The sequence below is a fragment of the Furipterus horrens genome, unplaced genomic scaffold, assembly GCF_987537825.1.
Source record: "Furipterus horrens unplaced genomic scaffold, mFurHor1.1.pri manual_scaffold_4, whole genome shotgun sequence".
Classification (NCBI taxonomy): Eukaryota; Metazoa; Chordata; class Mammalia; order Chiroptera; family Furipteridae; genus Furipterus; species Furipterus horrens.
In genome coordinates this window covers 67,804,977-67,829,516 of record NW_028327174.1, presented here as the reverse complement: position 1 = coordinate 67,829,516, position 24,540 = coordinate 67,804,977, and the positions used below count along the sequence as shown (strand labels likewise).

The 24,540-nt window shown below is 40.7% G+C and overlaps 1 protein-coding gene across 1 annotated transcript in view; it reads right to left on the bottom strand.

Annotated features, from left to right (window-relative positions):
• Positions 1 to 3,389: 3,389 nt before the first annotated feature.
• KCNMB4 (potassium calcium-activated channel subfamily M regulatory beta subunit 4) overlaps positions 3,390 to 24,540 on the bottom strand; it is a 53,621-nt gene continuing 32,470 nt past the window's right edge. The window contains exons 2-3 of the mRNA XM_090273618.1: positions 23,427 to 23,554; positions 3,390 to 4,508 (exon numbers count right to left, since the gene is read on the bottom strand). Coding sequence (XP_090129744.1) covers positions 4,340 to 4,508; positions 23,427 to 23,554 — 297 coding nt within the window. The 3' untranslated portion in view covers positions 3,390 to 4,339. The remainder of the gene's footprint in view (positions 4,509 to 23,426; positions 23,555 to 24,540) is intronic.

Below are 24,540 nucleotides of genomic sequence, written 5' to 3'. Positions count from 1 at the left end.
CTGTTTCTCTGTCTCTCTCTCTCTCAAATCAATAAACATATCCTCAGGTAAGAATTTAAAAATAAATAAAATAAAATAAAATGTTAAATGGTTTGACATAATTTTTCAGAAAAGCACACTATCTGAGTTAGTAAATCTTTCCCCATCCACGTTGCCTGATAATGTTTTGCCCCATTATTTATTCTGTCACTGCATTGTCTGCCCATCACTAAGCTTCAGAGCTTTTGCAGTTACATCCAGAGCACAGAGCAGGTGAGGACGGCAGGTCACAGACGTGGGTGTCACCAGCTGAGCCAGTTCAGAGGAAGGCAGTGGAAATGATATCCCTGACATAACACAAATCTGACCTACATGGCTTGGGCATTGTAGCCAGGCAGCCAGCAGTGACAAACAGATATGGCAGAATGGAAAACCAGAGAGCCTTGTTATGCTTTGACTAACCATGAGGTGAAACTGTCACTAGCCACAATATGGAGGAGACACCTGTAGCGATGGGGAAGGTGGATAGAAAAAACAAGAGCTAGGATGGCATTGGCTGCTCTTGGCTGTTTGTTTGGTAAAGGACTATGAAAAATGGTTGAGGTGAGACAAGAACTAGTAGGTGACACAACTTGGTTATAGAAGCTGTACCTGTGTCCTGCAGGTAGTGCTACTGCTTCTGTCCTCCAAACAGCAGGAGATGATTATTCAGAGTCTTCCTCAAGAGTCCCCACTTAAACTTACTGTCCCAGAAAGCTTCAAGGTGGCTGCCATTCAATTGAGGGAAGGTGTATGATCCAAGCACAACACTAGTAAGATGCTGCTGACCTCAGAAGTGTGGGCATCGCCCTTCGGCTGTGGTTACTTTCACATGAACTAACTGAAAGCAAATAGAGCAGAAGCCTACCATGATTTTAATGAAATTTTATCAACAATGTTGTGGGCAGTCCTCAGATGGAACTTCTCAACCCACAATTGGGTTGAGATGTAGAGACCAATAGCCACACACACGTGAGAGGGTTTGAAAAGGTTTATTATTCACATGATGAGACCTTCTGGGGAGAGCAGGGAGAATCCCCAGGCAGAGTCCAGAATGACTTGACTGGCTTGGCTTTTACTGTTCTTTGGGTGTGAGTCCGGGGTGAGGGCTCCTGCACACAGGCCAGAGCTTGTGTGCTTTGAACTTCCACTTGGGCCAAAGAAGGAAGCACCCAGGCTTTCAAATCAACTTTCCCAGATGAGATTAGGGGGAAGGAAAGGGCAATGAAGAGGCTTGAAAACTATCAGCAAACATCAAAAATGGCGTTGGCATCTTCATCAGAGCCAAATGAACTATAATTCTGGCCTATAAAAGTATCTGTTTGTTCGATTCCTAAGGAAATCTGGGTCTACAAATTCACATCAGCAGCATGAGCCTGTGAAAGATGGGATGTACCCCTTCCCACTTCCTCCAAGATTCAGATGTGGCTATGAGTCTGATGAGCAAGCATTTTCAAAGTCAAAACAGGGGCCCCAAAAGAAAACGGGCAAGAGAGTTTCTCCCAGACAGCAGACAGCAAGGGATCTTTGTTGGCCCTGCTCAGACTTTCTTCACGGCACAGGCCATTGCTGGCTATACGTCATTCTTTTCTTCTAGTTGAGTCTTCATTCACTCCTCTTCCCTTTTAGTAACAGAAACTGTACCCTGGAGTTTTAGTAGGACACATGTCCATGTAGCTGGGCATATCTCAACTTTCCTTGAAGCTAGGTATAACTACGTAGTAAGTAGTTATAGGCCGAGCAGAAGTGATGGCTAAAACCTCCTTGAAAGGCAATAGCTTGCTCCCAACTTCCTCTTTTTATAGGCTGCACAGTGGATTTGCTTCTTTGAGCTAATTTTGACCCTTACCCTTAGAAATGAGAAAACAACAGGTAGGTGAATCCTGAGACCCCTGATTACCTTGTGAAACACAGCTGCCCTACACTTCTCAACTACTTCTGGATAGTTATGTGGGGGAAAAATAAACTTCTGTCTTATGTGAGTGATCATATTCTGGGGTCTTAGGTCTTTTTCTCACTTATACTAAAAAAATAGAATTAAACTATTAAGAAGTTGTTTATTTACCATTTATGATCTTTAAAATGCCCTCTCCTTATTCCTTTAGATTTTATCTTTAAATAGACAAGTATGAATAGTCTCAAATTTAACTGGCTATAACTTAACTACATGTGCCCTCATAAATTCAGTGGACTTCTTCTCCTTTCCAATACCCAACTGGTGAAAAACAGTCACGTACATTCTTTGGGCCTAAATATAGGCATTTTGTTAATATAAATGAAAACTCATATCTATATATAGCAATTTTCCCTTTTTCCAACTCTTAATATATGTCCATGTGCTGTTTTTATCTATTCTCTGTAGTCAATTAATCATAGATTATTGGATTAAGATTAAAATGAATAAAGTAGACTTCAGGTCCCACAAGGTGATGCAAAGATGATGATTTTCTAATTCCCATTTTCATATGACCCAGCTTTAGAATGGTTCACTGTGTTGCTAAGACAACAGGGATGCTGCCGCAGAAAACTGGGATTAAAGTCAAGGCACTGGAGCTGCCTCAAAGGATGTCATAAATAGTGTGTTCAAAGGCTTTTTCACAGTGTAACCTGTAACCCTTCAATTAGAAAAAAATAATCATACTCATACAGCACCCTTCCACCAAAGACAATAGCTCCCTCGATTACTTGCATTCTAAAATTAAGAAAACACCCCTGGCCAGATGGCTTAGTTGGTTGGAGCATTGTCCCATACACCAAAAGTTGTAGGTTGATTCCCAGTCAGGGTGCATACCTAGTTTGCAGGTTTGGTTCCCGTCTGGGGTGCGTCCGGGAGGCAACTGATCGATGTTTTCCTCTCACATCGATGTTTTTTTCTCTCTCTCTCCCTCTCCCTTCTTCTCTAAGCATCAACAGACATATCCTCAGGTGAAATTTTTAAAAATAATAATAAATTTAAGAAAACAGTGGCATGTGGATTAAAAATCAGGAAATCATCATTCCAGTAATACATGTTTCTTAAGACCCTGAGCAAATAATTGAGGGGAACTTGCTCTTTGGTTCTAATTTTCCTTTATTCTACTAGAAACATGTCCAAAGAGTATTAGAAGAAAGCAAAAAGAAATTATATTGTCAGTTGTTCTTCCACTAAAAATATATGTTTCTTTTAAACTAAGGTTTCATTCTATCTGGTAAATAAACAGGGTAGGTTTGATAATCACTGAGATCTGTGATTGATATTTGAAACTTGAGTTTATGACCAGACTCAGAGAGGTCTGGTCTCTTCAATGAATTTTTGATAAAGGCATAGAAAGCTCAGCTGTGGTGTGAGCTGGGCTGCATCTCCAGGGTTTGTCCAAGCAAACTGAACAACATCAGCCATATTCTTGTTTTAATACTGGGAACATCAAGGCAAGGACAAAGAAAATCAAATCAAAATATTTGAACAGATCATAAACACGTTTTCTAACTTAAAAGAAAATGAGAATAGCATTTGGCTGAGCTGAAAGGTGGCCTTCACATCATGTACATTCTATTGCACAAGGACAAAATCCATCCAAAATAAACATGAAGAGATGAATATAGAAGTGCAGTACTCTTAGAGCAAGGACAGGCCTTGTTCACAATAAGGTTGTTCTCTTAAATAATCTGGTGAAAAATAATGGACAGGCAAAGGCAAGTGTTGGAGGATATGTTTTCCCAATCTTGGAGCTCCCTTGGTTGAGGAGCCACAGAAGTGGCTGGAGACTGAGTTAACAGCACAGTACTCTCTTTTCAAGCAGGAGTCCAACAGCACTCTTTAGAAATTGAACTGGGGATTACACAGTGAGGTCATTACTTGGGCAGGAATCCTCATCTCCAAGTCAAAAGTGTAGTCTAGCAGAATCAGTTAAAACCCAAAAGACCTTTATTTTGAACCCTGGTGTTTTAAGGATGAAAAAAGGAAATAGAAAACACAGACCACTCTCTTTTAATATTTTTAAATACCATAAATCATAATGATTTGTATGCTACACTGTACAATTATATACGTTACTTTCCAGAGAAAATTAACATTTGATCGGATTTTCTAAAACTTACTCCATACAGCTAAGAGCTTGACCCTTTAGCCATCCCTACGACACACGACACAGAGAATACAACCTATGAGGTTCCAAGTGTTCCACTTGTGCCTGTTGCTGCTGCCGTTGAGGGAGGAGCCTCTCAGAGCCTCTCACAGCCCCTTCCGCGCCTTCCCTCTCCTGCGCCCGAAACAGGCTGTGCAGGTAGATGTGTGCCGACGGGTGCAGCTTCTGTGCTTTGCTTGCCGCATGGTTACTCCCCTCTATGAGAACTTGCGCTTCTTCATGGCTTCTGCCTTGACTGCCAGGCTCTTGGCACAGATGGTCAGGACCACAATGAGAACGCCCACCACAAATGTCACCAGGGGCCAGAGGAAGCAATGCAGGAGGACAATCTCATCATGCGTACGATGCAGGAGCACGTCATCCGGTCTGTAAGACAGTGGAAAATAGAAAAGAAAGAGTGGTCAACAGCCTTGGCTTGGTTTTGAAGACTCTTTACAACCTGAAGCCCAACTTACTTTCTAAAAGGTGTTGCTTTTTCTAAAGGAAATAACCATCGTTGAAAGTGAAGACGGCTGTGGAGTTAGTGGAAGCTACATGTACCTGCTCCAAGCACCAAAATGGATTTACAGCTGAATTATAGAGCCATCAACCTGAATAACCAACTGAAGGACGGATGACGAGGAGTATTATAACCAAAGATTTATAGAAGAAGCCACATTGAAGCAGGTAGAAGGGCAGAGATGTGGAGAGCACTGGCCTCTGCACACACGTGCAGTGGCTGAGAAGCCCCACGAGGAGCGTGAAGTCTCAACCTCATGCCAGGATACCCAACCCAGAGCCAGGAAGAGCAGCCTGAGTAAAATTTGGCTGTGAAAATCAGCTGGGCCTCTGTCCACCTGGAAGAGGAGGGAGTCTGCTAGAAACCCAAGTGCTCTCTTAAAGGGCTAACACACAGGATCTTGCCCTTGAACACTCACCTGGGGATCCTATAGAGGGAGGATGACTCAGGCCATATGAGAGCCATAAAGAGAAGATCTGGGTGGGGTGGCCCCAAGGAGACATAGGGAGGGTCAGCCACTGAGGTCCCTGTGCTGAGTCACTATCCCACACTGCCCTCAGGAACCATCTTCCCAGGGTTGAGCACTCCTGTTCTTGTAGCACCAGTCTAGGGAATGCACTAAACCAGGCCACCAATGGTGCTAGGGAATGCACTAAGCCAGGCCACCAACTGCTGGTGACAGCACCCCGTCAAGGCCTGCAGAGAGGTCTGTTGGCTGCACCCAACAGAGACCTTTGGTGCACTCTTTTTCTGGAGCTCCAGGTGGACACTCAGACTGTCACTGAGCTGTGTGGCTTTGGAATGGAGGCCAGTCCTGCCCTCTTCCTGCAGGCTAAACTGACAGCATCTGCATTAGGCTGTTTTGATCTGTCCTCCCAAGTACTGGTGGCCCCACCCTGCTGAGCCAAGTTCCACGGGGAAAGGAGGTGCTGCTCAGAGCTTGGAACTTCAGAGTCTGTCTCCCTGGGAGGCTCTTGTCCTGACTGAGACAGGCACTGACTGGGTTGTGCAGCTGCAGAACAGGGGAAAGGGGACATCTTGCCTCCCTCCTGAAGGCTCAGCTGGCACCATACCTGATGGGAGACTCTTGATCTGTCCTCCTGAGTCTCGGTGGCTCCACCCTGCTGAGCTTGCTTCTGCAGTGGGGCACCCTGGCTGCATCCAGCCTGAACCTGCAGCGCACTCCTCCTGGGCAAGCTGGTGGGGACTGAGTGGTATGGTTCTGGGGTAGGAGCTACTTTCCCCCAGTTGAGTGCCTGATCAAGCTGCCCTCAAGCAGGAGACCCACTAGCTCCATCCTCTCAACCCTGGTTGTCCCACCATACTGAGCTAGTGCTTTATGGAAGGGACTGTGGGTTGTGGCCAGCCTAGGCCCACTCTACAGTTTTTCTTTGGAAGGCTCTGAAGGAAGAGCAGGCAACTTTAAGGTGTGATAGAGTACCCAACAGGTAGAGGTGAACCTCAGGGAACCTTGGACCCTTTACTGATCTGTCCCCAGCTGAGAGTTGGAGGAAGCTGACCATTATACACTGCTTGGCCCATCCCACACACACCCAGGCACAGTAGATGCAGCCATAAACAGTGAATAGTATGGTAGCTCCAGACAGGTAGCCCAAGGCAAGGTACACGCAACATCTGACATCAAACTGCATCCAACCCTGCCCATGTGGACCAACAACCAGCACAACCAGTGGTGGGTTTCATGCTAGTGGCACACCCAGAGGGGAATTCTGGCAGGCACTAGACCCTGTTGGGAACAATTCTGCGTTGGGGGCAGTCCCGACACATCTACTCTTACACTGTGATCAAGGTCTGTCATTATAGTCAGCCAGCCTGAGGGATTAACTCCACCCACAAGAGCATTCAAGACTCAGCTAAAACAGGAAAGTGCACATGACCCACACAAGAGACATTCTTGGAGCACCTAGCTCAGGTGATCTGGAAGACTGCACCATCGAGGCCCCATCATAAAGCCACCATAACAAGTTTGGGAGTCACAGCAGATCTATCTAACACACAGAGACGAACACAAAAAGGCAGACAGAATGGGGAGACAAAGAAATATGCCCCAAATGAAAGAACAAAAGAAATCCCCAGGAAGAGAATTAAATGAAATGGAAGCAACCAAGACAGCAGGTGCAGAGTTTAAAACAATGGTTATAATGATGCTTAAGGACCTTAGGGAAGGAATGGACAATCTCAGTGAGAGCTTAAACAAGGAGATAGTAAGCATTAGAAAGTATATAGAAACCATAGAAAAGAGCCAGTCAGAAATGAAGAGTATAATATCTGATTGAAGAATACACTAGAATGAATCAACAGCAGGTTAGATGGAACAAAGGATCAAATCAGTGATTTAAAGGACAGGATAACAGAGAAATTGCCTTCTTATTTTTCTATAGGATTTCCTTTTTGTCTTAGCAATACATCTCTGCTATTTCCTTTTCAATTTTATTCTGCATCAAGTGTTTCCAAAGATTCTTGTTTCTTTACTCAGATCTTTCATGATGCAATATGTCACTAGTGACTCTCCACATTAATTTTAACCACAACCCTATGCCACATCATGAACTTTTTCTCCATTAACTATTCTTCGAATCTTTTTGTAAAATTCTAAACTTAAAAATTGAGGCAGAGCCCGCACTGGTGTGGCTTAGTTGGTTGGGTGTCATCCTACAAAGCAAAAGGTCGCCAGTTTGATTCTGGGTTCCCTGGCTTGTGGGCTCAGTCCCTGGTCAGGGCATGTAAGAGAGGCAACCAATGGATATTCCTCTCACACATCAATATTTCTCTCCCTCTACTTCTCCCTTTCTCTTAAAATAAACAAATAAAGTATATATTTTTAATGAAGTAGAATCTCCACACAGAGAAATTCAGAGGTAGTGTGTGTCATCTTAATACTATTGATTTCTGGTCTTTTTACTTCTACTTTATTTCTAAAAGTTTTACAATTTCTAACCAACTCATTCTACTGTTTAACAACCTGCATTCTTCCATACATTTATTTTTCTCATAAAAATCAATACTGTATAATTGGAACTACTGTAACAACATAATCAATAAAATATACTTTAAAAAAAAAATCAATACTGTATTATTAAATCAGATTTTAGTCAGAAAGGGGGATGTTTAGGGGTGTACCATCATGTTTCTAAGAGAAGTCCCTCAGAACCCATTTTCTGTCAGTGGAGTAATGCTTATTCCAGGAGAAACATCCTCAGAAAATGGAAATGTTGACTTAGGATATTAATGCTTGAAATATCCTTCTATTTTCCATTCCTTATTTAGAGAAATTAATTCTTCAACATCAAACGATGCTTCATGTGATCCAGCATGTCTGAGAATATAGTGATACAAAAAAGATTCCCAAAAAAGCCAGGGGCTGGAAGGGACTCAAAACAACAGTACTATTTAAACTAGGACATCCCAGTATTCCCCTTACTGATTAAGATAAAACAACAGGACCCTGTATTTAGTTTGTGAAGCAAAGTACCAAAGTACAAAGAGAAGTTCTCCAGTAGAAAAGGCTGCAAACACTGACTGGCTAAACACTGAGCAAAATTAATATGTGCCTTTTTCTTAAAACCTTCAAAAAATGGGGTAGAGGCTCTCTTGAAAATGAATAAGATGGTGTCCAAACGCTTAAAACTGAGCCAGTGTCTTCTAGGCCCATTCATTACCATAATTCTGAGATCCTAGTGCTCAAACCTGCTGCCTTGTTTCAGGTGAAGGAAGGCACAGGCTGCACCCTGGATGGGAACTGCACACATAGAAAAGGACTCCTCTGAAACATCACTTTAACAACCACATTTCCTGTCATTTCCCTAAGCTGAATCATGTTCCCAGCCCTCCCTGGAGGCAAAGGGGATACAGAAACTAGCAGGAGATAAAATCACAGATCACACACTTTGCAATGTGGGTGTGAGAAACCGTTTCCAGGGAGAAAATGACAAACACATTGATGCACCCAAAATATGCATATAAGCGGGGATTCCACTAGGCGTTTGCAAGGCTGGCAAGAGCTTCAGAATTTGGTTCTTAAGGAAATGAGGCGGGTAAGGAATCCCCCTAAATGTCACTGTATCTTCTTACCATCTGAATAATATTGGGCATCGTGTGTGCAGATGAAAAGTAGCACTTAAAAGGAGGTAGAGAAACACTTTCCCCACGATTTTTGACATGACATCAAGATGGCAGATTCCTTAACTAATCAAATAGAAGTAGGAGCAGAGCGACAGGGGTTAACTCACCAACCCGTGACTCTGACATGCATATGGCCCCACTGAGAACAGTGGTCACAGCAGGTCTGCCCAACTCCACAAGGCCTGCATTTTTTCCAGTGGCTCCCAGACCAAAAAGAGCATCACACGATGCTAAGCTCAAAGTGAGAGCTCAGTAAATGTTAGTGGAATAAAAAGGGAATGAAAATCCAATGCCACAGAGTTTCAGTTAAGCCAATGTTGGGGGTGGGGGCAGTAGGATCTCAGACTTAGCGTGAATTCTTCCAAAGTCTACTTATATTTGTTTGAAATGGTAAATATCAGAGATGTATTTGCATAAACAGTCATGTGTGTTTGCTTGTGCTTTACAGAGTGTGCCAACTATTTTCAGATAATTTCCAAGAGAAAGTGATCATGTTTACTATTCTTTTTTGTCATTACAAAGTTTATTTTCTTTTTTTCCTGCTTAGTTATTTAAAAACCTACCTCTAGCCTGGCCAACCAACCCACATGCACATAACTACTGTTTCTCATGGTTCCTGTTCCTTCAGCTCACCGGCCCAGGTGCTTTCCCATCCGTGAGATGCCTGCCAACACTGCTGCTTCTGTGCAGGTCGTGCTGTTGCAGACCTAGTGTGCCCGGAAATGCTGCCGGCACCGAGTTAAGCCCAAACCAAACGAGCCCAGTTAGGCGAATAGACATTCTACTTTTTGCAAGTCTCTGAAAAAGATCCTGTAACTCATTACACAGTAATTCATTCCACAACTTACTCTCCAGAAATCACCGTTCATGTCTGATTATGTTAAGTCCAATTCCCTATCATTAGAACCTCAAGAAAAAACAAAACGAAACAACAAATGGATACAATTCGATATTTTTTATACCTCTCATGTCAGTATGGCTTCATTCTTTTGGTGACTCTGAAGAAAGGATATGAACAACATATTCTGGGTGGAGGCAAAGAGAATCAATCGCACATCTTTTTGATTATTATGAAAGCGTGAAAAAACAGGGATAGGTCCTATTGTAATATTGTCATTCTAGAGGTTTCTCAATTGTTAAAAATCCATTTTAATAAAATGTATTACACACCAGTTATTTATTTATTTATTTGTTTCTTTGGTATTTTATAGAGGAAAGGAGGGAGAAACAGAGGGAGAGAAACATTGACGTGAGAGAGAAACATCCATTGGTTGTCTCTTGTACACACCCCAACCAGGAACCAAACCTGCAACCCAGATATGTGCTCTGACTGGGAATTACATTTCACTTCACAGGATGATGCCCAACCAACTAAGAGTTAATTAAATAATTACAGATTATATATATATATATATATATATATATATATATATACACATTGCTGCTGCACATAGGAAGAAAGAAATAAGCTAGCATTTGCATCCAGGCTAGCAATGAATCATTCATTCTAACTCCTAAATTCTATTGTAAAGACTACATGAATAACAGCTTACAGTTTTGTTGTCGTCTGTTAAGCAGTTATTTCTCTTGGTAAAAATGCACTGAACAGATATTGAAATACTTCTGCACAATAAAATTAGCTACATTAATTGTGAAGCTTTTATTCCTAACTGATAAATTGCTTATAAATACATGTTTGGAGGACAAAAGTTTCAGAGAAAAAATATGCATAACATTAAAGTGCTGAATTACGGTACAATAATAAAATTTGTAGAACTTGAGCCATTCAAAAGACACTATTAGTCAATCTTGAAGTTTCTCTTGGGTGTGCCAGTAACTTAACTTTTACCTTGGTAGCATGTGATATTCCAAATTCAAGATAATACATGTAAATAGTAATCTGGTTGTTAGACTAAACATGACAAAGAATTTGAAAATCACTAAATGCTATAGGCATGGATATTCTTAGGGAAATTTGTTTTTGTTTCCTCTGGCATAAGACTGGTGTTAATGTACCCAACAGGAGCCACTCCTTTAGCTGGGGTCCTGCAGTGATAATGGCATGGGACTGAAGCTTCTATGACCCAACACAGACATGTACTGTAGTCATGAAATACACTCTCACTATTATGAGCTACTGAGAGGAGATTTTCAGGTTGTTATCACAGCAAAATTTAGCCTCAGCTGACCAAAATGCACAGTTATAGGCTGGGGACGCTACAATTTCACTGAGTAAACAGCCATTGTGGTCAAAATTAGTCCTCTCTTAATCTAAAGCACAAACAACAGTTTACAGATTCATATCTGAGGATTTAAAAAGACTTTTTTGGTACTCAGTTTTCTTCCATTCAGCCTTTCAACAACGTTTGCAGAACACCTGCAATGTGGCAGGCACCAACACTGTCCGGTGTGGGCTCTCGCCCACCAGCTGTCAGCGTGAGGACACAAGCACTCTCTGCTCCTATCTGCGTTCCCAGTACTCGGCACAATGCCAGACCCGTGTTTAAGGTGCTCTGGAAAAGTTTGTTGTTTGCTGAAATACATTTTAAAAGGCAGTGAACATTTGTACGAAGTGCAGAGGTAATCAAAGAGAAGGAGTACTTAAATGTGCCTGGGAAAACCAAAGGGAATTATCTTTTGAGCAGACATGAAAGAATGGGAGTTTGGAGTCCAAGATTCTTGGGAGGAAATACAGCACATATGAAGGCACACATGCTTTGGCCTGGCATTTCAGATTATTTTGCCACCAATGGTACATTTAAAAATACAGTAGCAATCACATTGATTAGATTTAATGGAGTCCCAATATAGGTGGAGATCTTGGCCAATGTCAGTAGCAATAAAACCCAGTGTGTACGAACATGGACTCTGGAGGCTGAGCACATAGGTTTGAATCCTGTTTCTGCTACTTTCCAGCTTAACCTCTCCGTGTTTTGTTCCCGCGTGTATAAAGTGAACATTATGACAATAATGCTTTGTAGGGGTGTTCTGCAGATTCAGTGAGATTCAAGTCAAAGTATAAAGTACTTAAACCATTTGTATATGAAGGTGTTGGTCATAGGGTAAGGCCAGAAAAAAATCACCAGTGAAATAGTCAGGTTTCTGTCTATGACCCAGTCCATTATAGCATTTTTATCAATAACTTGGATAAGGGGATTAAAGTCCTTTTGATTTACAATTAGGTTAACATTTTATGATAGAAGAAAAAAAACAATAATGAGTGCCACAAGCAAGATTCAAAATAATCATAAGAGAATGAAACAATCATTAAAAAGCAATGATATGCATTTACTGCTATATAGGGATAAATGTTAACTTTTTGCATTTAAATCTAGAACATCATTCAAACAAATTTAAGAATGGAGGGGAACCTGCTTTAAGAGTAGCATGTATGAAACAGATGTGGAAGGAGTAGTTTATTAATTATAAGCTTGGTAAGAATTAACTGTGTGACGTGGCTGCCAAAAGAGTTAATGCCATGTCCTGCCTCGTTAACTGAATTTTAGTCTCTAGACTCGTGGCAAAAATGTTCTTCCCTTCCCTGCACAAGCCAGCTCAAGAAACAGTAAGTAAAGAAGAGCATCACAAACAGTGAGAAGTCTATTCGCAACAGTGAGAGCGGTGTGGATACCTGTGGCCTGAGGGCCGAGGACATGGGTTCAGATCCTCACCCTCCTCCTCCCTGGACAGGTGACCTTAAAGACTGTTTCTTGTTCTATAGAACTTGGGTAATATCATCTACCTTCACATTGAGACCAGAGCGCTAACCAAGATGAAATATTTTTATTGTGGTAAAATATATATAATATTGAATTTGCCATTTTAGCTATTATAAGTATACAATTTAGTGGTGCTGATTATATTCACAATGTTGTGCAACCATCCCATTACTATTTCCAAAACTTTGTAATCACCCCAAATGGAAACCCTGTAACCATTAAGCAGGACCTCTCATTTCTATCTTCCCCTGCCATCCCTGTTAACCCCTAATTGACCTTCTGACTCTATGAATGTGCCTGTGTTAGCCATTTCCCAAGATGAATAATTGAAAATTAAGAATATTTTGAAACGGAATGGGCTTCTTCAGGGGGAGGCGATGTCCATTGTCACCAGTTGTTAAAGAATGGAAAAAAACACTCTTCATTGTGGAAGGGATTCACTTTGGATTGGAGTAAATTACTGGAAGATGTCTCCCAGATATGAGAGTCTGTTGGAATAGGAACTCCACAATCCACTCTAATACATGTTAGCGGCTAGTCCCAGCCCCACTTCATCTAAGATGAAACTGAGGCGAGAGCTGTTGAGTAAGTAGCCCAAGGTCATAGCCTGAGTCACGAAGAGAGCTATGGATAGAACTGAAGTCTCCTGATGCTCGGCCCTGCCCTGCATTCCATCATCTGACGGTGCTGACTCTGTGACCTACTTGTCCTACAGTTCTTATAGCTTTTCCCAACTGCCCTTGGGGCTTTGTTTGAGGACTGTGTAGACTATCCTAAACGAAAAGTGATTAATAACATCAAATTCTTGACTTCACTGCCATGAAGATAAAAGCTGTATTTTGCAAGCATAAAAACACTCAGTAATCATCAGAAAACAGTTCCTCAACTTTATATTAACAACATTTGTGGAATGTATGGACATTAGACTTCAAAAGAACATTGGAATGGATTCCATACACATTCTATAGCATACTGCAGAAGCCACAATTGCTGCTTTGTTTTTAAGTACAGAGTTTGGGACCAAAGAGAGCCTTCAGTTCTGATGTAATCTCTCTAAATACGGAACCAGACTCAATGTGAGTAAGATTCTAGATACACATTTTTGTTTTTTTAAGACTCAAGGTATATTGTTGGACTCAATGTCTAAAGGAGGAAGACAATATATATCTTCCTTCAAAAAATAACTACAGAACCAGTCTCTTCTTTAATGAGAAATTATAAGAAATATTTTTCAGAGTAAATAGAAAACAAAAGCAAAAAGCTCTATTAAATATTAAATTTTTACCAAATATTGATTCTAGTATCTATCAATTTATTTAAAAGTCAATAAAATTTGGAATTTATGCAAAAATCAGTTCCCGTCTTTATATGCACCTTTTTCTCATCTGTATCCTAAGAGGTAAAGACAAAGTGTATTTTGTTTTATGTCTGTAATTTGTTCAATAAAAACTGAAAGGAAAACTTAGAAGCCAATGGAACAATTAAGTTCAACAAATAAATATATTAAAAGAACTTTGTTTCTAGGGTTTCATAAGAAAAAATGAATGCAAAAACATTGCAAAAATCAATTACAACAGGCCATTTTTTCATTGTGTTGGTTACAACTGTATCCAGAGGCATGTGAGCGGTGTTTGTCTCGCACAGGAAGAAACCCAGAGGTAGGCAGGCACCGCAGGGCAGCTGCTCAACAATGGTGCCGGGAAGCTCGCTCCTTCTGTGCTTTTGCTCTGCTCTTCTAAACCATGTGGATGTTCGTTTTTATGCTTATCACCTCAAAGCTGCATGATGGCTCTTTCACCTCTGGCAACAAGCCACATCAATCCACTTTTCTACCAGGATAAAGGTATTGGAGACAGAAAGTGGTGGGACTTAGATCAGGAGAGCAAACGCTTTCCCAGAAACCACACTCCTGCCCTGCTTCCCCCCAGTTCATGTTGCCTCTTGTACAGTCGCCCAAAACAGAAAGCCAGATGGACCAATTCCATCTTCTTCTTCACCTGAACCCCCATCATGCATTATGTGAACTTCTTGTCTGTAGATCCCACTTCCTTAACACCTCGTGTCCGCACCCTCCCTTTCTCTTTCACTAATTCTGCCTTTGCCCAGGCTCTTTTCATCCCTTGGCTAGACTGGTGCAACAATTTCCAACTGCTCACCTTACCTCCAACTTTGGCTTATATCCAGCCTATCTACCAGGCTGGTTTTCCTGAAATGCAAACGTGACTGTCACTCCTAAATGAACATAGGATAAAGTCTAAAACCCTTAGCATGGCATGGAAGCACATGTTACCTGATTCAACCTCTTCAGGCTTGTCTACCACATTTCCCCTAAATGCACTTGCCAGGCGTATGAAGCTTCTTACTTTCTTCCAGTTGTCCATAATAGTTCTAATCTCAATACCTTTGTACATATTATTTTCTTTATTGAAATATTTTATTTATTTATTTTTAGAGAGAGGGAAAGGGAGGGAGAAAGAGAGGGAGAGAAACATCAATGTGAGAGAAACATCAATCGGTTGCCTCTTGTATGTACCCCAACCAGGGACCAAACCTGCAAGCTAGGCATGTGCCCCGACCAGGAATCAAACTGATGACCTTTTGGTTTATGGGACAATGCCACACCAGTCAGGGCCATACTATTATTTTCCCTGAAATCTCTCTCCATCTCTGAGTTTATTGGAAAAATTCCTATTCATTCTTTAAAATTGAACTCAAACTTTTCCCCCTGTAAAGGCAATATTCTCTTTCCACCTAACCTCCATCCAAGTAAGACAAGGCACTATTCTCTTTGTGTGTGTGTGTGTGTGCACCATTATGGCACTCAAGATACTGCACCCCAATTATTTATGTACACATTTGCCTTCCACAGTAGGCAGTAAATTTCTTAAAGACAGAGACAAAGTCTTGTTATCTTTAATCACTGCTGTCTGGTACATAGCAGGTGATTAATAAGTGCTTGTTGAATAAATGAAAGAGGAAATGACTGAAATGGTTACAATTTTATGGGTGAAATCTAGGGCACCAGAAAAGGTAAACAGCATAATAGGAGAGTGATAAGCAATTTTGTAGCAGGAAGAGCTCTGTAGCACCTAAAATGATATTGTTTACTTCAAAAAGAAGATGTAGGTTATTACATAAGTGAATTTTCCAAATACTTGAAGTTTGACATTTTAAATTGAATGAAAACTAATAAAAATGCTAAAATACGATTAGTAAAAATGTTTCTAAAACTGCATTACACATTTCCTTGCCTTTTAAGGAGAGTGTATTGAACCAAATTTAACCTTTTTTGATGACTCAGTGTCATCATTCTGAAACTCCAATTATTGTTGAGGTAGGAGTACTGTCTGCTTCCCATTAAATGGCTGCAGACTGTAAACCATTTAGTTCTTTGCTAATTTTCTTTCTCTTCTACCATAAGGCTTTTATCTAGTATCTTAAGCTTGTTGCACAAGCCTTCAGAATCAGAGAATCACAAAACCATAAAACTTGAGAGCTTAAAGGAATCTTAGAGATTATTCAATCTATCAGTCTATCAAATTTTATAGATAAGAAAATTAAGCCCTAAGTAAGTGAGTAGTCCTTTTCTAATTGATTGCTTTTAGTCTTTTATTTTAATAGCATTCAAATTGTGTTCTGCACTCAAGTCAATTTTAGCTCAGGCTATCATGTTCATCTTTTATCCAAAATGCTAAGGGTGAATTTAATTAAAAAAATATACTTCAAGACAAACATAATTTGAATGAATTTAAAAATTAGGACATATCTACTCAGTATCAGAACTACAGCATATTTATTTATCAATATAATCTCTTCTTTTTAGTTATTTTTGTGTGTTCCATTGCTTTACTCATGAATAAAATCTCTATTATTTATTAATTCAATACTTCCTTCAGCCTCCAATCAGTGAATAACCAGGCTATTCACTGATTAGTTATTTCTGCCCTAGTTGTTAGAAATTTAGAGGACAAGAGAAGAAACACACAAAAATTTACTAAGTACTCAGAACTGTACAGATATGATCCTTATCCAAAAAATCCCTTAAGATAAATAATAGTACCTTCATTTTATAGATGAAACCAAGGTCAAGAAGTCTCACAATTTACCCAAGATCATATGGTTAATACAGAAGAAATGTAAACCCATATACCTGAGGCCACATGGTTGCCCTTAGGGAATTCATAATCTAGAAAAGGAGAAAGGCACATATTCAACTAAATCTGTAACAAAGTGTTAAAAGCAACCATCAAAGTGCAGGAGCACACATAAGGAAGTAATTAATTATACCTGAAAAGGTGAAAGTTACACACAACAGTTGAGGCAAATCTTATTAACAGTAATAAAATAATACCAAACGATTTTATAGAAATTACTATAGGTTAGGCACATACCATCTCATTGATAACCTCACAATACCCTTATTATTTTTGCCTTCTACAGAGAGAGAACTGAGGAACAGATAAGTTAAAGAAACATTCCCAAGACCACACACACAGGAGAGAGTGGCTGGTTCCAGGGTTCCTTCTATAATCACTGTGGCATGCTAATTCCTAGAAGGGAAAAAGGCGAAGGTGTCCCCAGGTGAGGGAAGAGGAGAGGGACAGGAGTGAAGGCATCCATGTGCAAGAGGAAGAGAGAGTAACTAAAACAGCCAGAGCAAACGTTAAAACATTTAAATCAGATGTCATCATCCCTCTACTGAAAACCTATCATTGGCTGCTTACTGCATTTACAAGAAATCTAAGCCCTGCCTACTTTCTCCAGTGACAACACTCACCACTGTCCCTCTCGCTTACAGCTCTCCTGCCACGCTGGCCTTCCAGTTCCTAAAATCCAGCAAGCTCAGAACCTTTGCTCATGGTGTTGCCTCGTTCTGAAACACTCTTTCCCTCACTTTTTAACCTAACTCATGAGCATCCTCTGGTCTCTACCTAACTATAATTTACTCAGGCAGGCCTCTGGAATTCCCCACCTTGTTGAGCATGTCATATTTGTATCCTCAGCTTTTCCTTCATAGCCTTCACCCTACCTTGTAATTATCTATCTAATGCTGTGATGAGAGACTATGAGCTCCATGAACGCAAGTTTCGTGTCTGGTTTTTTATTTTTCCCTTGCCATTTCTTCCTTTTCTTTTCTTTTTTTCCCCCATGACTGACATATACTGAGATAGCAGATGTTGAAGCTGGAATGGGAAGGGCATGCTCTTTATCCTATGGACAATAAGGAGGAAGAAAAGTTTCATCAAGATTGTGTCAAAATCAAATAGAGGCTTAAATAAAGCGAAACAAAATCTAGCATAGTGTGGGAGACAGATGAGAGAAAGACCAAAGTTGAAAGACAAGTTGAAGATCACCTCAGCATCCAGAACGAGAAATAAATAGTAAGTGTCTAAACCCAGAAATGAATTCACTAGTGGTGTGGCTAGGTTTGCATTTGGTGAGTGTGTGTGTAGAAAGCTTGCTCTGTGCAATTCTGTGAACTATTATCCACTCAGAAGGATAAAATAAAGCTTAAAAAAGCAAATCTGTATAGAAAAACACTATACTTCCCATTAGGGGAAAAGTTCAAAAAACAGACTGATCACTCCTCCTGGCCCTTAGATCCAAAAGGAACTGAGAAGTGGGTAACCATTTTCCAGGGAGACCTCCTCTTCAAGGGGAAGCCATCTAAGGCAGAGAAGAAGAAGAGAACTGTATGAGAAGACAGACTACAGAGGAGTTTTCTAGCACTGGAATGAAGATTTCAAAACATACTTGGTAATGGGGCATAATTTGGGTTTTGCTGAGAGAAAATGCCTGGGAAAGGATAAAAGACCAAAAAAAATGGTTGTGGGGGGTAAGTGTGACCTCACCAATGTAAAAATGTGTAAAATAGAAATCTACACATTGGAAGGAGATTGAGAGCCCAAGACTAAACAGGGCGAAGGGATGAAAGGTTATACGAGAAAGCCAGGAATGGAAGCAGCCAGCGCCGCGCTCCACCAAGCCCTTGCAGCCTTCCTGGGTGTGGGAGCGGGGTCGCCACATGGGGACTGGCCTCCCATGGCAGTCATGGCTGTTGGTGGCCGCTCTGGCCACTGCAGCTTCTACACCTGGGGATGGCTCTCCTAAATGAGGCTTAAACTGCAGAAAGCTAAGACTCCAATAACCCTGTCTTCGATTTTTAAAATAACATCCTTTTCTTGAAAGTGGGAACTACCTGATAACTATTCTCCCTAATTTCCTGCATATGAGTGAAATCTAAAGGTTACTTTCACTATAAAGTTCATCTTCCTCAGAGCATCTAGGGGTCTCTACAGTAAGTCTATCTTTATCTCATATTTAGCAATTTAGCAGTAATGAAACGTGTTCTGAGAGAAAACGACACAGGGAGCTGCCATCTTCCACACCTCCACCCAGCGCTCTTGCTTCCTCTTGCATATGTCATGGTAAAAGAGCCAAACTCCAATCTTCTGTTTTCCCAGAGTCACTTAAAATCCTGTCTCCAGAGCTGCTGGGTTGTGACAGACCACCCCCACGTCTATCTACACCCCGACTGTTTGGGGGTGAGATCGTGAGATGATGGATAGGGAATGAGTATCCATTCTGAGGAAGGTAGGATGAGCTTAACTTCACTGTTACTAAAGTTAACAGAATTGGTGTAGAATGAAGGGTTAGCTCTTTTCAGATCATTCTCACTATTCTGGAGGAATTCCTGGTTTGGGTACTGAGGGTATTCAGACTTTGTGCCCTCATAGGAGGCAACCCTGTCTGGGGAAGGCAGTCTTTAGAGAACTCGGTGCCTGAGTGAGAGTGAGGGGCAGTTTATTAAGAAGACCAAGACCAGCCCTGACCAGTGTGGCTCAGTTGGGCATTGTCCAGCAAAGCAAAAGGTTGCTGGTTCAATTCCCGGTCAAGGAATATGCTTGGATTGCAGGTTTGGTCCTTGGTTGCGGCATGTGTAAGAGGCAATCAATTGATGTTTCTCTCTCCTTCCTTCTCCTTCTCTCAAAAAATAAATAAAATCTTTAAAAAAAAAAAAAAAGAAGAAGAAGAAGAAGAAGAAGACCAAGATCAGTTAGTCAGGACAGCCTATAGGAAGGGGCACCCTATTTGCTCCCAACTGCAAAGTCAAGCTTGCATTCTAAAACTGGTTCCTGGTCAGGGGCTGGAAGCATAAGGGATCAGCCAATTCAGACAGTCACAGGTTCAATATCCAGCTGTCCTGACTACTGGGGTTTAGTCTCACAGAAAAAAGAAAAAAAAGTCCCTACTTCTTAACATTTTCATTTCACTCTATCTCATTGTTTTCAGGGTGTGTTCCATTTTTGTCTCTTTACTTCCTATATTCAATTTTCTCACTTTCTCAGCAGTTTCAGTCTGTGGCAGGCTCACTTTTCAGTATCCATTCCTCCTTCGCTCTCAATTACTCACCTCCCCACACTCTTTCTGGCCATGGAAAGCTTTCTGAAAGAGTACTCTGCACTTACTAATGCTCTCATATTCTCACCTGAGAAAAACAGAAAATGATTTCTAACCCTGTATCCTAGGGCTGTACCTATTTTCATTCACCACGATCGCTATCGGACTTCTAATTGCCAAGACCCATGGCTTCTTAGGAATCCTTCAGGATTGCCCCTTTCTCCTGAAATCCTTAAAAATTTTCCAAGACACTATTTTTTTTTTTTTTTTTTTGGCTTTCCTCTCACCACCTGACCACCTTCTCTATCTCCTTCTCTCCATGCCTTAAGTGTAGATGATTCTAAGGTTCTGTCTTATTTCTCTCCTCTGCGTCTTTCCAGTATGTGTCCTTTTTCTGAGCTTCAGCTATAGCTTGTGTGTCAACGATCCCCAGATCTGCAGAACACTAGGCCTACCCTTCTGCGCCTGAACTAAAAGTCTATATTTCCAACTTCTTCCAGCATCTTCTGGATACCTAATGAGTCCCTCAAGTTCAGCATAGTCAGAGTTGGGCCACCTTTTCTTCACACTCAGTCCAATTTGACACCTTCGTCTTCCTCATCACCTACACTGTCATTTGGTTCTGTTGATTATAACTCTAAAATGTCTTGCTGACATGTGCCCTGTTAGATCCTTCTGTTTCCACTGCTCTTGCTTATTAGGTTCTCAAAATGCTTTCTCAGGACCAGCAGATGGTTAATAGAGGAGCTTTGGGAATCAGACTAACTGCGTTCCAACTTTTTGACTTAATAGCTGTGTGCATTGGACAAGTTATTTGGAACTCAGTTTCCTCATCTGTTAAATGGGGCTAGTACTTAGAATTACTATCAGAAATTCAATGTTCTAAAAAAATGTTATTTGCAATTATTGGCACATCATAGCCACTCAAAAAGATTATTTTTTTCCATGCAGTGCTCTCCTTACTTCCTCCATCACAGCTAGATAAGAGCTCCCTGACTCATTTATCTTTCCTCTCCAATATACATTCCGCACTCACACCAGTTACTTTTCATATCAGAGATCTAGCTTTGTCAGTCTTTGGTTTAAAAAAACACAACTTTTTATAAATTTTCATTATCCATACAGCAAAGACCACCTCCTTAGTATGGCATTTATGACCTGTTAGAAATCTAACCCCAAGCTACTTTTCCAGCTTACGAATTCACCACTCCTTAATATATAACCTATATACCTAATGTACCATACACTGTCAAGCCTTGGTTTATTGGATATATTTACAACATATTAATATATCTCAAATATTAGGTATATATGTATCTAATATAAATATACCATCACATAATATAATTGAGGCTACCACATTATAAGGAAGGTGATCTAGCCTACTAGAGAATGAGGTCAGTGAAGAAGAACCAAGGTGCTTCACCTGAGCCAGCACCACATGCCAGCCTTGTGAGAGTAGAGGGCCCCTCACCTGACTGCTCATGAGCCCAGGAAAGACCAGCAGATGAACCTACCACCCAACCAACAAACTCACAAGCGATAATAAATCATTGTTGTAGCAAGCTGTTAGATTTAGGGTGGTTTGTTACATAGCAATAGGTAGCTGATACAAAGGCCATGCCAAGATATTTGGACTTTACTCAAAAACAATATGGAGCAACCTGATTAGTCTCAGGTTTTAGAAAGATTACGTTGACAATAGCATGCAGAATGGTTTGCAGTGGGGACAGGGTGGAAATGGAAGGACTTGTTAGAACACTATTGCATTAATAGAGCTGAGAAACCATGTAAATCTGAACTAAGACAGTGGGACAGAGCAGGCAGAGAACACACATCACAAAGGTACAGTCAATGGTGAACATAAGTTATAGCATACAAAAAAGAAAAGTGAATTAAGAATTACTCAAATGTTTCTAAACTAGGTAAATGAGTGGATGACAGCTCCATTTTCTAAGAGAGGGACCACTGCAGGAAAAGAAAGTTTGACATAACTGTACAACATCCAAGTGTAGATGTACAGCAAAGTGGTGTAAATACTAAGTGTTTGGTGAATAAAGTACCATGATTAATCTGGATGGGTACTGGAGTGTTCTAGTCCAAGGAGCCATTATTATATGGCATAACTTGATTTCTAAGTCAAATGAAGTTTTAATGCTATGAACTCATTTTATTAATACTTCATCAGAATAGAAAGGAAAAGAAAAGATGGTATTTGGTGTAGTCCAAAATGCTGACAAACTTAAAGTTGTTTACCATTAATCTGTAATTCTCAGGGAACACTACTAGTATACAGTGATCCTACCTAAAGGTACTTTCTTAGTGTATCCAGAGGTTAAGCTCTATGATAGTAGTTTCTCTCTCTCTCTCTCTCTCTCTCTCTCTCTCTCTCTCTCTCTTTTTCTGCAGATTCTTTACATGCCTTCCATCCTGTACAGTAAGAAGAGGGTTTCCCTAACTACATGCTGGAAAAAAATTGAGACAATCTCCACATAGTATATTTTTCATGTAAGCACAATCTATGATTTATTAATGTCATACTGTAACAGTGGGGAAAGACCCTCAAATTCCCCACAGCCCATAGTTTTGGGGGTGTGGGAAGGAGATAATACAGCTTTTAAGGTACTTTGCCTATCTATGGCAAGCCGGTAGCTAGGGCCAGGTAAAATGGTAGGTGACACTGTTTAAGATATTTTGCATATCAATGACAAGATAGCTGAGCCTTTCCTGAAGGGGAGGGCAAGAAGGAAAGCTGCCAGCCCGAAGGAAAGGAGCCAGCCAGAAGGAAGGGGATGATGCTGTTTGAAAGAATGTAGAGGGGCCAGGCTGTTTGAAAGGATAAAGAAGGGCCACTGTCCCCCATGAGAAGCATGATGGAAAGAGCATGTTAGAGGAGCATGATGGATCAGCAGGTTATAGCAGTCATGGGAGAAGAAGTTGCTATACAGTTTGCAGTGAGGATCTGGCCCTGCGGCCTGGGCTAGTAAGAAAGCAGGCACGCTGCTGCTCTGATTGTGCCAGCTCCAGCTGACTCCGAAGCCACTAATGATTCATTTTGCAGATCTGGACTCTGGACTCTTGGAACTCAGGACATATGGAGAGGACACTCCCTTAGGACTTGTGGCTTTCCTAGACTTCACTGTGATCTGGCATAACATGACACATGCTTTCCTGAACTATTATATGGAGGCGGATGACAATGTACCCCAAATCCTGAAGGAGAGAGCTGAGAGATAAGGAATGGGGAACTATTAGGCTTGGTTTTGGCTTATGGCCTTTTGAGGAGCAAGGGAAGTGCTGAGTCTCATGGGAGAACAGGGCTCTGAGCAGGAGTGCTCCCAGTACCCCCGCCCCCAGATTGGGACATTGTAAATAAAGAGCTGCTTTTCTCAACCCTAATTGTTGGGTCTTACACCAAGGCTCCATGTGAACAAGTCTCCTTTTGCTCGGTGACAATATTACATAACGTAAAACTACAAAGGCTAAAACAAACTTAATAGGTACAAGTAAATATTGGCTTACCTTTGAAATTGATTAAAATAACAAGTAAATGGCTGGGAACCAATCTCATCTTTCCAGTACTGTTGCCAATTCATGACACTTTCCGAGTTCTTCTGATTTTCTCTCTTACAGGGAGGAATATAGGAGCACTAACAAAACAGAACAACAAAAATTAAACCTATTATTCTATAGAATATTGAAGTATAGTCCATTTTGTATAAAGAGATGGCATTATGCAGATAGTAAATCTCTTTCTGTGTACCTAACTTTTAATACAACCAAAAATTTTTTAGAATTTGAATATTTTTTGACATGCAATTCACATATCATAAAAAGCATTCTTTTATTTTTTTAATTACATTTTATTGATTATGCTATTACAGTTGTTCCATATTTCTCCCTTTACACCCTTCAAACAGCACCCCCTTATTCCCTCAGGAAATCCCCACACCACTGTTCACGTCCATGGGTCATGCATATAAGTTTTTTGGCTATTCCATTTCCTATATTGTACTTTACATCCCCATGGTTATTCTGTAACTACCTATTTGTACTTCTTAATCCCCTTACATCTTCACCTATTCCCCGACACGCCCTTCCCATCTGGCAACCATCAAAATGCTCTCCATATCCATGATTCTGTCTCTGTTCTTCTTGTTTGCTTAGTTTGTTTTTTAGATTCAATTGTTGATAGATATGTATTTATTGCCATTTTATTGTTCATAGTTTTAATCTTCTTTTTCTTGAATAAGTCCCTTTAACATTTCATATAATAATGATTTGGTGGTGATAACCTCCTTTGGTTTTTTCTTATCTGGGAGGCTCTTTATCTGCCCTTCCATTCTAAATGATAGCTTTGCTGAGTAAAGCAATCTTGGCTGTAGGTCCCTGCTTTTCATGACTGAATAGTTCATGCCAATCCTTCTAGCCTGCAAAGTTTCTTTACAGAAATCAGCTGAAAGTCTTATGGAAACTCCCTTGTAGGTAACTAACTTCTTTCTCTTGCTGCTTTTAAAATTATCTTTTTATCTTTAACCTTTAATTATTATGTGTCTTGGAGTGGGCCTCTTTGCATTTAACTTGTTTGAGACTCCCTGAACTTTCTGGACTTGCACGTCTATTTCCTTCCCAAAAT